This window comes from Gasterosteus aculeatus, chromosome 6 (genome assembly GCF_964276395.1).
Source record: "Gasterosteus aculeatus chromosome 6, fGasAcu3.hap1.1, whole genome shotgun sequence".
Lineage (NCBI taxonomy): Eukaryota > Metazoa > Chordata > Actinopteri > Perciformes > Gasterosteidae > Gasterosteus > Gasterosteus aculeatus.
This window is the reverse complement of record NC_135693.1, coordinates 9589749-9601452: the sequence shown is the minus strand read 5'-3', so window position 1 is coordinate 9601452 and position 11704 is coordinate 9589749. Positions and strand designations below refer to the sequence as shown.

The 11704-nt window shown below is 40.4% G+C and overlaps 1 protein-coding gene and 1 long non-coding RNA gene across 3 annotated transcripts; one reads left to right on the top strand and one right to left on the bottom strand.

Moving 5' to 3' along the window:
* Positions 1 to 792: 792 nt before the first annotated feature.
* On the bottom strand, positions 793 to 5619 carry agpat4 (1-acylglycerol-3-phosphate O-acyltransferase 4 (lysophosphatidic acid acyltransferase, delta)). 2 transcript variants are annotated; one of them, XM_040178141.2, is made up of 9 exons: positions 5409 to 5619; positions 4597 to 4778; positions 4195 to 4364; positions 3813 to 3974; positions 3586 to 3739; positions 3376 to 3478; positions 2789 to 2864; positions 2415 to 2613; positions 793 to 2120 (listed from the first exon to the last, which is right to left on the bottom strand). In XM_040178141.2, exons 2-9 carry the CDS (start codon positions 4772 to 4774, stop codon positions 2029 to 2031), a joined length of 1134 nt encoding a protein of 377 aa, XP_040034075.2. In that variant the 5' UTR covers positions 4775 to 4778; positions 5409 to 5619; the 3' UTR covers positions 793 to 2028. The 2 variants fall into 2 exon arrangements, with proteins under 2 accessions (XP_040034075.2, XP_040034076.2); XM_040178142.2 differs by having other exon boundaries at positions 5433 to 5573.
* On the top strand, positions 5036 to 8863 carry LOC144409436 (uncharacterized). The gene is made up of 3 exons (XR_013467878.1): positions 5036 to 5176; positions 5573 to 5698; positions 8729 to 8863. It is a non-coding gene; the product is annotated as an uncharacterized LOC144409436 (long non-coding RNA).
* The last annotated feature ends 2841 nt before the right edge of the window (positions 8864 to 11704 follow it).

The following is an 11704-nucleotide window of genomic DNA, read 5'->3' as shown; positions in this document are numbered from 1 at the left end:
ATCTAAAAGGATATTGGACAAACTCAGTGATACCTTGATTATGTTTTCAACTGGTGTAGTATGCCATAACACTGCATAAAAATATCATAGTGAAGTTTGTTGAAACAAGAATCGCTTTAAATTTGTGTGCCTCCGCCGGCCAGTCAAGATCCAATAAACATCCACGTCCGCCCAACATGTCATAACTTCAGCGTTTTATCCAGTTAGACGTTTTTGTGAAATGGTCTTAATAACCATTTGTGAGTCCAAGTGCACTTTGGTGCCAAGAACTTCACTCCAGGTATCATGAGGTGTGACTTTCACAAGAAAGACCTGGACTGACATACATGTGTACTGTTAGTGTAGTAAGTTGAATGTCATAAAAATGTATTTCATTTAAATGCTACCTTCACGTTTTTATAAAAATGTCATTAAAAACAGTGCCATAAATGCGCACTAAAGAATATATGGTATAGTAGCCACAAAAACATGACAATTCATAGTATATCGACTACAAATGTCACTAACTCCATAGTATAGATTTCACAGGATTTCTCCTACTTTAATTGTTTCAATACTTGGATGTGAAAATAGAATTAGACCGAGCCTTGGAGTCGGTGCTCTGTTCAAATGGACGGTCCTAGTGAAGCATCAAAACAAAAACAATCTCATCTTCCGAGTATGTTCATTTGGCCGATCAATTATGCATTCCAACACTTCCCTTAGCCCCCCCGCCAAGCTCACTTTAAAAAAGAATTTAAATTCAAAACAATGTAGAAATGCAAAATAAATTAGCAATCCAGGAAAAATGTGTCAAATCAAAATGTGTTTATTACATTACATCTATAATGTCAAAATAGCTTCATCCTGAAATGTAATTGTTTGCCCAGTTTTTTGATAATGATCATCCACCAAACACATTCTGATATACATACAGTGAACTACTTCTTGTAGTTCATGGAGGGTGCAAGAATTCCCAATACCAAGTAATTTTTTTCTGCATGTCTTTAATGCAAAATATAAGAAAACTGTCTGTATCACAAGCTAGCAAAATGTTTAGCCAATTAATATCTCAATAAACAAAACCCAAAACAATTCTCCCTCCGGGCAGAGTTACAGCTTGCATGATGTTTATAATGTATTCATATAAGCATTTATTCTTGGCGATGTCAGCTTCTCCAGAGGATTTAATATTACTGAACTTCTGCGGAGCTGCAGCAGCAGCGGCAAAGCATTGAGAAAGCCCTGAATTAAAAAAATAACTAATTATAGGTTAACAAATTCCATTCAGCATTAAGAAGTTGAGAAACCAAATCAAAATCGAACCAAAAATGGTCACATGTGGCCTAAATATTAAATGCCAAATCTCAATGTCAAATTTAATATCATTTCTTTTAAAGAACAAAAATTAGCAAAGGACCCTAATGACCATACAACCGTTGTAAGGACACACAGACCAGCAGCCATGGGGAAACACCCTCTGTGTATGTGTGGTGCTCCGGACTTTCAGCAGAGGTCCCTATTTAACAATGGAAGTCCCTTAACCAATGACTGAAATGCAAGTACTGCTTTGAGTAGCCACGGTGCATATAATGCATATTTATATGATTTCTTTGAGAGAATTTTTAATAGATGTTATGTTCAACACATTGCTGGATACACAAAAGTCAAGTTTCTTATGCTGATCTTATGACGATACAGAACCATGATTTTTTTTTTGATAAAACAAGGTTTCTTTGTTTTTAAAGTGAAATGTGTCATTTATTTCAACATTAAAATGACATTCATGCTTTAAATTACAATAGCTGAGGTGGTCCATTTTAAACTTGGTTGAATATTAACTGAAGGTAGATTTTAATTGACTGTATTCAAGTATTTACATGCAAAAGTTGAACCATTGTGTTAAGATAAAACTACGATCCCTACATTGTGCAAGGCAAGCAGGTTAAAACCTGTTGGACCAGACCAGTCAGACAGTGCTAACACATCCTGTTGCCTGCAGTTTATAGATTAGTCTGTGCAAAGTAGCAGCTCTCGGAATATCAGGACTCAGTTATTATTTAGAGGGAACTCCTTACTCCCATAGTTTGAACCTCTGTCAATCTCCGTCTGGCCAATCATCCAGCGAACTCCCAGTGAAACTGCAAAGGAAAGATTTAGAAAAGTTACACATAGAAAAAGTAATAACCAATGCCTCAGGAAAACATCTCAGCCTTGCTTCATCACAGGGATGAATCATTACGTCTGCTGAGTGAACACCTTTCTGAATGCTGAGAGCGACATGCTCCGGAGAAAAAAAGGGAACTTAGAGTTTGGTCATAAATAGAGAATTTGAAGAGGAGTTATCTAATCCGCTGCTTTGGGGAACTTGTGGACAAAAGGGAACTGGTTTAAAGGAGTCAAGGACCAAGGAGGACTTCAAGGAGGGAACCAACCTGCAGAGCAGAGAGCTACAGCGACTGAGATGGCCAGCATCGATCCAGAGGTGGTGAGCTGAGCGAGGAGCAGGCCTAGTGGGTAGAGGAGTAAGCAGGCCCAGAACAGCCAGTTGATCAAGGGCCACGGTCGGCGCGGAGAGCTCACTGCGGGGCCCGGAAAACGCTCTGTTTGTGCGTAGTGCTGCTGGAAGCTATCCTGCAGACACGGTAATGCAAGCACAGCTCATGGAACTGGTGTGCAAACTATAGAGTGCAGTTTGATTTATATTAAAAGACACTGTGTGGAGAAATGAATGGAATTTGTCTCTAGATAGTGGTAGGAACAGGACATTTTGTCTGAGGCTGAACCTCTACCCTCAACACACTCTCACCTTTTCCTGGTAGAGTTTGTGAAGCCACGAGGAACACTCTGCCTCATCCTCGGGGACCGACTCCAGAGGGATTCTCCTGCAGAGGAGGCAAGTCAGATCATAGGTAAACAATGAGCATACACTTTTTAATGTAGTAGAGGTGGAGTAGTGGTTGTGGAGTAGTGTGACTGTCAATATGTTTGAATGCTTTAGAAATTAGCTGATTACATAACAAATGTGATAATGTCTTAGGATAGAAAAATATCTATACAGAATGACATAGAAATCCTCCATATATCACTCGTGGTCTAATAATCGGATACTGTCCAGGAGTTGGACTTTGACAACCTGATCAATTACTTTACTTTCAATTACTATTTGTCACTGTGTCTTTGTGTGGTTGTATACCATAGATTATATGTATCTCTGTACTTGATATTATGTTTTTTATGTGTATTCCTTGAATACTTTGGTTTGTTGTCCTCTAAAAATAAATACTGTGCCCAAAAAGAAATATCACTTCAAAATACTTGTTATATTTTATGATGTATTATTTACGTAATCACCGCCATCAAGAGGAAATTAAATAGCAAACCATCTCTTGGTACCTCACATATAAATCGGCGTGATATTTCTTCCCATTAAGCACTCCAAGCAAGGTCGGCACTTCGTTGTTTCTGAAGTTCAGAGTGGAATCATAAACAGCTGCAGCTACATGAGAAAAAAACAGCAGGAAACTGTACTATATGATTTAGAAATGTCTGATATTTACTGGTGGCCATATTCAAACACTTGATTGATTAATGATGTATACCCACCAGTGCCTCTGAGGTTTTGGACGGTTACCCAGAATCCTTTGGTCCTGGGCAGAAGGTGATACTTCAGTGTGGGTAAACCTTTGCTCTCAGCCACCTGCATGCTGATCTGGTGTTTCTTTGGTGTGAAGCGGGTTCCTTCACAGAAAAGCAAGAACTGCAGAGGAACATTAGACCGTTATGAATGCCCGCAACTCAAAATATGTTTGTAGAGTCAACAGAATACGTACCCAGTAGTTTTCGGGGTAATCTCGCAAATTCTGAAGACTCTGAGCCACCGTCCTTCGGTCCTCTTCCCACTTCCTCTTGCAGAAAACGATCTCCAGGAAGTACCACATCCAGCCAATAACAGGAACATAGCTCAACTCGTGTTTGGCCAGCACTTTGGAGCTCTAGAAAAATATTTAAAGTCAAAGGGACAGTTTGGATTCTTTGGAAGTAGCGTTGTATGACCTACAGGTGGGTCCGTCTGACCACCACAGCACTACGGGTAATTAAATGATGAATATGGATGAAAAGATCATACTACCCCACTTACAAAAAAGACAAGATAGCCATAAAAAGGTAAAAAAGAAAGAAGAAGTGGACATAATAGGGGATACTTTCTCTTACCCCAAGAACTCGGAATCTGTCACAGAAGGCCCAGCCGCACAGGAAGTCAATATCGTAACTGTGATTGAGAACCACGATAGCATTCTCCTTTCCATACAGCGGAGAAGTCTTTGGGTCTGTGTAAAGTGTACATTCTGTCCCAGACCACCAATCCAGGGCAGCCACCATCTCTGAGGAGCATTAGCACACAGAGATGTGGCACAGTTCTTATTATGTGAACGTCACTTGTTATGTGAATACAGATACATTACATCCATGAAGTGCCTTTAAATGGCATGTAAATAATTGCAAAAAAAGTTACCACTTAAAAGATTTATTCCGTCCACCAACTTAATCAAACATCAGCAACCGAGAGCGGACATCAGCTTTATCTGTGCGTTAGAGGGTAAGAGCAGTACTCACGGCTGCTGATGCAGTAACCCAGCCTGATGTTGATCCTGCGTGCCAGCTGTTTACTGACCAGCCACAGAGGCGAAGTACAGATCTGCAACAGGTTGATGATGATGCCGCTGACCAGGAACACATAGCAGATGAGCAGGTGGCACAAGAACTGGGACTTCAGCAGCTTCAGGAGGCCCATAATTCTGGAACATGGAGAAGGCGTCACAATGTAACCACTCCCTCGAGTGACACGTCGGACAAGTTTCTTCATCCAGCTGCGTCAGACAAAGATATCAGCCAGTGCTTCCCCGGGCTGTGACTCACAGCACCCGGAACACAAAGGCTTCCTTTGACTGGTCGAATGGAGCTTTCCAGCTGGTCTGTGCACAAGCGGCTTCTCAGAGGGCCAAAAATGTGCCAGTGACCCCTTCAGGGATACGGAACACAGTATAGTCAATTATTCTGAGCCTAAACCCACAACTGATGTTTGGTTACAGCATATCCTAAATGTCATGGCGATATGAAACATTATGCACGCTCGGTGTTATTGGATCAATGTGCGCTGGAAGGTCAGGCCAATCATGCTGAAATCTAGCAGCATGTAAGTAGGTTTTCTATTCTAAGAAACACACCCACACACAGCACGGAGAGGCATTATTCACGATTAAACGGTTTCTGATGATGATGCATTCCAATCTGCAAAGTTAGTAGCAACAAACAATAATCCAATACAATTTAAATCTTAAACCAGCATCTACGTGAAGGTTTTGAGATGAAGTCTCTGCGTTTGAAAAGCCAAGTTATTACTCGTCCAAAGACAAACAAAAACACACCTTAGATTCTTCTGAAGATTGTACCTTGATCAGACAGTTGTCTTGCCCCAGAGACCTTTGATCGTTTAAAGATGGCAAAAAGGAAATCTCCAGCCTTTAATTGGTGCCACCGAGTTCATCTTTTCCTTTAATTTCAGGATTCATTCAGCATGTGTTCTCTCCAGTCGACAGAGAGCAGAAAGAAAACCTCCCCACACAGGGAGCCACGCCTATCTGAAAACCACGCCAGCACCCGAGGATGGAGCCTCCACTCTCTCTGAGAAACTCACTCAAGGCTGCGGTTCTGAGAGGTAAATAAAACTACAATAGGGAAATAGTTCCCCCACCCTTCTGTGAGCTTTACTCTTTACTCTCCCCTACGCCAGAACCTTTTAAAAAGTCATGTATTTCTGCACACAAAAAAGCTGCAACACGTGTACTTTGCAGCAGAACAAAGTCTGCAGACTTGCCCTTTGCCCACCTGACAGAAAAGAAGGCGGGGCCAGGAAGGCTCTGACATGGGGCACACCTGTAATTGGAGAATGAATCAACCGGCAGGCTGTTTCGCACAGAGGGTCGAGAGACCTCCGGCCGCAAAGCGTTTCGGACCGCCCCGGACACTGGTGGACCTTCCTTCAATGACCAAACGTATGAACGTGTACAGTATATAGTTTACATTCTTTAAAAACGTGACATAGATTTTATGAAGCCAATAAGAGCAGTTGAATAGGCAACAAAGTATCTTTGTTTTATGAAAATAATATCTCATATCTCCACTCTAAGCTTAACGTGTAGTAGAAAACTGGCGAACTGCGTCTTGGTGAGCAGCACATCCTGCTGGTAATGCAACGTACGTGCAAAAGTGTTTCACCATTTGGATTCAGTCATGTGGCTTGTCAGCATTCGTTTTCAAATTTGAGCATGGCAAATAATGCAGTTCTCCAAGAGGCACGTCAAATGCAGCAATTAACTGAGTCATTATGTTTGCCAGATGGAAAAAATGAGTCTTTTCGATGTTCTCATTCCTTGCTGAAGCTAATATTAACGGAAACAACTGCACTCACCGCCTTTCAATCCAAAACCTTCACTTTTATTCCCCACTTCAATTTGATCCCTTATGAAGGATTTCCTTTTTGCTAAAAGAGGGGAAACATTAACTGCTCCATTAGATGGGGAAAACAATTCCCTGCTATAAATAGCTGTGTGACTTTTTACTTTCCACAATTTGTTTCATGTTTTATCTTAACATTTAACATTTTTTAATCTGTTGTGGAACCTTAATCAAACCAAACAGTATTTGATTATTTCTCTTTGCAGCCAGAGAACTGTGAAAGAAGGTTAATGGGGCGCTATTAGTGTTCATTGTCATCTTGTTTTACACGTCCCATAATGCTTCAACCAGAAGCGGTGCAGCATTCTTAAGTGAACTGAGGAAGAATCACACATGGTTTGAATTTTAAATCCCACAGCACCTTTACAAAGCAGCCAAAGTCAACATTTGTGTATGTCCAACTCACTTTCGTGCAGGCCTTTGACCAATGCTTTAGTCAAACGGGTTTGATTAGCCGAAAGCTGTATTATTATTTTGTCTAGTTCAAAGCTGATAGCGTAAACCATTCCTAGTTGCATTTGTTACCTGATTCAATAGAATATGTGAACAATCAGAATGGTTTATCCTTCCACAAAGGTAAATAACACTGCATCATTATGTAAGGTAGGATAGATAATACAGGAAATGATAGACGCATTCAAAAATAACAACATTAAAGTAGTGCATATAATGCATTGATAAGTGGAGTAATACCCTCAATCAATTTGTGCTGCATCAAGCAGTGATTCCATCACTGAATAATAATAATATGTATGGCACCAAAACCCCCCCCCAGACTTTGATAGATAAAGATGTATAAAAAATGATCTGCTATGAATATACATTTTGTTATAAGAGTTATTGACAAAGTGAATAAACTTTTATGAAAAACACATGAAGCTGAAGGAATGCAGGACAACTCCAAAGCCTAAATGTAGAAGAGGCCTTCCAAGAGAGCGACTGTAAAGGGAAAATACATATCACAGAAAAAACATACTTCTTAAAATTGGTTGTTGAACTGAAATGACTAACCATGTGCTTCCTGATGGGAGGCGCCAGGAAGGAGAGGGTCTCATTCATATTTCACTGACTCTTTAGTGGAAAAGTGGAGTTGATGTGAGGTTACTGGATCTAGAGATATGTGTGAGAGGGGGGGGGGGGACCTCACCGCAGAAGCAACTCTTTTCCAAGAATTGTCAACTTTCATAAAATGAGTTATGTGTAGTTGCCTTCTGGGGCCCTCCTTTTGTACCGAGAGTAATGTTGTAAGTTTGAGGACGGCTCTTTGACAGATTTTTTGCATGACACCCACCTACTATCATTTATCGTCCACTGTTAAACCAAGTAGAGAAGCTATAAAAGTAATAAACCTGGACTTTGTACTTCTTTGTCATGTGGGGAATCAGGTCAACTCGGTACCACAACATTTGTTTTATTCTCAAAACAAATTCTTAATAGCTGATGCTATTTCCTTTTTGTTTGGAAATGAATCAGTTCCTCTTTCAGAGATCAGTGGCTGCAGCTGATATTTTTCAGTCAAGACTGAATCACGTCGATGTTGCGGTCCAAACGCAACAGCTTTCAGGACAAAGTATACTTTTGGCTCAGAAGCACAGCAGCCATTTGGATGAGCGTGCTGTTTAAAGAATGCACCATGGATTAAGTGAAATCACTGCTTAAGTTTGATTAATGCGCCATTCAGCATCAATAGACTGTGACCGCCTGACTGGCTTTCTCTCCTTTTACCCAAAACAAATTACCACTCATTCCAGCCCTTACAAAAACGTTACTCCTTGCGGTACAAATGTTTGCTGAGTAAAAGATACAGAGATCACAATATTGAATTAGAAAGAGTGATAAGAGGATAGTGTAACCATGTTTGAAACACAAAATCCAGCTGCACAATTAAATCTGAGGAACATTATTTGACCGGACAGCCTAGTCAGCAGTATTTGTTGGTACTCTCACTGGAAAACTGTGACTGACAACATTTGTGCAGGTCTGAATAAATCAGGAAGAACTCTATCCTGGAAAATACCGCATTCATTCTGGTTTTGCGCAGGCTTTAGTAAATAAGGCAATAACTGTCATAAAGGAGATCATGTGCTCAGATCTTCTGAATGCATTCACTGGGCTCTTTGACGTACAGGGAAAAAAAGTGCAAATCAGAAAAAGTGACAAGTTTTTGTTGGCTTGGTATGACACAGTGTACATCTGCAGTAGGCCAGTAACGAGATCCTGATGTTCGCAGCGTCTGTTACTCAGAGGATTCGGCCCCACAGCCTCGTCCATCGGGCAAAGGATCCGTGGGCCCCAACGACACATCCGACTGTCAACGAAATCCTGGGAGGTTTTCTGGAGACACCTGCTCCTCCGGGCTGTGGGGACCGACACGAGGCCTGACTCCAGTGCCAAATGGCAACTGGCCTGAGTGAAGTTATTTGATGTCATGCCATCAACAAGGTGGAGAAGATTAAAGATACTGCCTGGTTCTGTAATCACATGTCTCCCCTTTCAACTTTTACTCCTGCCTCCTTTTGACAGATGTCAGAATTGGGATATTAATGCTCGGGGATGAGAAAGCGACTCAACATATGGTCACACGTGCAGAACGGTGGACGTTGGTCGACTGCACATGTGTGAGAGCTTTCGTTGTGCGGATTCTGTAATGTATTCAAATAGAAGCAGGACATTTTCAATGTTTCACATTAATTGTCTCTGTGCAGAATGTGATAGCAATGCAGAAGTCAACTGAGGAGCAGGAGGTTGATATAAATATCATTATTGTGCAAATAACAGACAATATTGTATAGAAAATATACACTCAAGCCAATCCAGACAGAAACTATAAGGCTGATTTAGCTAATCTAGAAATTCACATAACGTTGAACTATTGTGCTCCATTGACATTCAGGGATCTTTGTCATGCTTATACTCAACTTAAAAAATATTGTAGTTAAAGTTGACTGAGGTAAAGTTTAGCTCTAAAGATTAAATTATTACAAATAATGAAATGGAATCAATAACAATTAGGAATAACAACAGATTACATGACAATATATAAGTGGTCAACAACCCTGTTTAACTAATAGAAAATTAACTCTGTCGTTCCCCTCTGCTGTATCGGCTCATGTCTTGGTTTTTATTGTCAGCCTGTTTATTTACAGCTGGTGAATATTGGTAAGCTGGTGAACACGGCAGAGCGATTAGAAGATGAAGAACAGGTTATTTCACTCCAGGACTATCGAAGACAGCTTAAAATAGAATGAATATCGTATAAAACATTTCATCAGGTGGCCAGTAAGATAATTCAAATGAATCCTCATGCTTTTCATCTGCTAAACGTGGAAACTATTTACCTATAATACCTTGCATGCGTTGATGAACAGATGTACTCAGGGATCCTGTGACATCATTGCTGGGTGGATCTACAGGTGCAGCCAAGCACGATGATGCTGGCTCTGTTCCACCAAGGAAATAAGCTTAACACATCCAACCAGAGAGGGCATCAAAACACAGCTTTTCAGTCGGGTTATTCTTTAAGTGTCTGCCACCGGTGGCACACAAAGGAATTTGTTCATGCAAATATATTTAGGTAATAGTGCATCTGTATTTTTAATTGAATAACAATTTGATTTAAAATCCTTTTTTTTTAGATTGCCTTTGTTTACCTTTGTGGATAGTTAAAACTGCAATATTTTCTCCGGGTCTGTGACCACTGAAATATAATGTTAATTGAACTGTCTTCATGTCTGAGTTTGATTATTGATCGGAGTAAAATAAGAAACTGTGCAATCCTGAAATTATGAAGACACTGATTGCAAACACATAATATGGCAGTTATGTTAGAGATTACAAAATAGGAATTTAATAGATTTTTAAAGCCCAACACAGAAAGACCCACATTTAAACCACAGAGGTCAAAAGTAAAAAGTAAAACAATTACTAGCCGTCAGCAAGATTCACCCAAAATGTAAACTTTGGTTGAGAGGAAGTAGTAACTATCAAAGGCTGCGGGATGCCAGATCGGTGAGTAAGCCTCCGTAGTTGTAGAATGAAGTAATCTGGGCCATTTTTACTGTTCCAGCAGCCGTTTTTCAGATAGCCTTTGAAGACCAAGCCTGTTTGGTGGGGAGGGGATTGCCTCCAATGATTTTCCTCACAAATATACCACATCTTTTTAGACAATGCCAACAGCTGTTCACCTTCTCAAGAGAGTTAACAAATAAAAAGGACTTGAGTGGACTTCAAAACTTGCCGTACTCTAACCCTAAACCATCCAGCTGTTTCATTAGGTGAGAAGTCTTGTTTGCTGGTGCAGCAAAAAGTGCAATCAAACCATTAGCAACATATCTTTATTAAAAGGCTGGTATCCTCAAATAGCTTGCCATTTGTATTTTCACGAGCAGAGGTTCCATTTCAGCACAGCGCAACATGGCTGAAAAACCCATCAGAGATGTAAAAGGATATGATGTGATTACTTGTTTCCACTGGTGAAAAAAGGGAAGGAAGCTTATAGCATTGTAGTCATGCTCATTATGCTCGCTTTTATCCACTACCAAGGCTCTCCTGCACTGCCGTTGCTGCCTTTCCACTAACGTAAAGTACATAATATGCAGCCATGCGCTGATTATTACCCGTCCTTGTCAGCTGATATAAGGGTATTTCAAATGTTTGAAATTATTTGGCATTTAATGTGTTAAATCTTTGTTGTGCTCTCAAGCTGGCTGTCAATGCACCAATTACAATGCTTAATGAAGACATTTAAAATGTCTTCACTTGAACACTTAAAACTATATTTAAGTGTGTGATAACCCATTCATATAAATACCACGTAGCAAACTTTAGTGCAGGCAGTTAAATCCAATCCAATTTTAATTTGATCCCTTTTGGGTGTTTACACTTTTTGCCAGCCTCGTTATTATACAGCAACATGCAGAGCCGGCTTGGTTGTTATTTTAAGCCCAGGTGGAGCGTAACGCGATGTCTGGACTGTGTAAAAGTGTTTGTGTGTGCCAGGAGCTTTGACACTCCTCCACATATCTCCTGTGTACAACTCGCAAGGCCGCACCCATGACTGAGCCTGGCACAGCACCGCGGTTTACAACTGGAAATCTAACATTTTAACGTGCATATTGATGTGCATCCAGTAAACGCCGTGTTTTTTGTACTTGAAAGAGATCATTGCTCATATCAGAATGGTTCAGTTTCACCTTCATGTGAATCG

What these genes read in the sequence shown, in the direction of transcription:
- agpat4 (XM_040178141.2), bottom strand. Translation starts at nt 4,774, where the DNA reads ATGGGCCTCCTGAAGCTGCTGAAGTCCCAGTTCTTGTGCCACCTGCTC. An exon ending in ATTACCCCGAAAACTACTGG is followed by an intron (nt 3,740 to 3,812) that starts GTACGTATTCTG and finishes GTTCCTCTGCAG; the next exon opens with TTCTTGCTTTTCTGTGAAGG. An exon ending in TGTAGCTCTCTGCTCTGCAG is followed by an intron (nt 2,121 to 2,414) that starts GTTGGTTCCCTC and finishes TTTCCTTTGCAG; the next exon opens with TTTCACTGGGAGTTCGCTGG.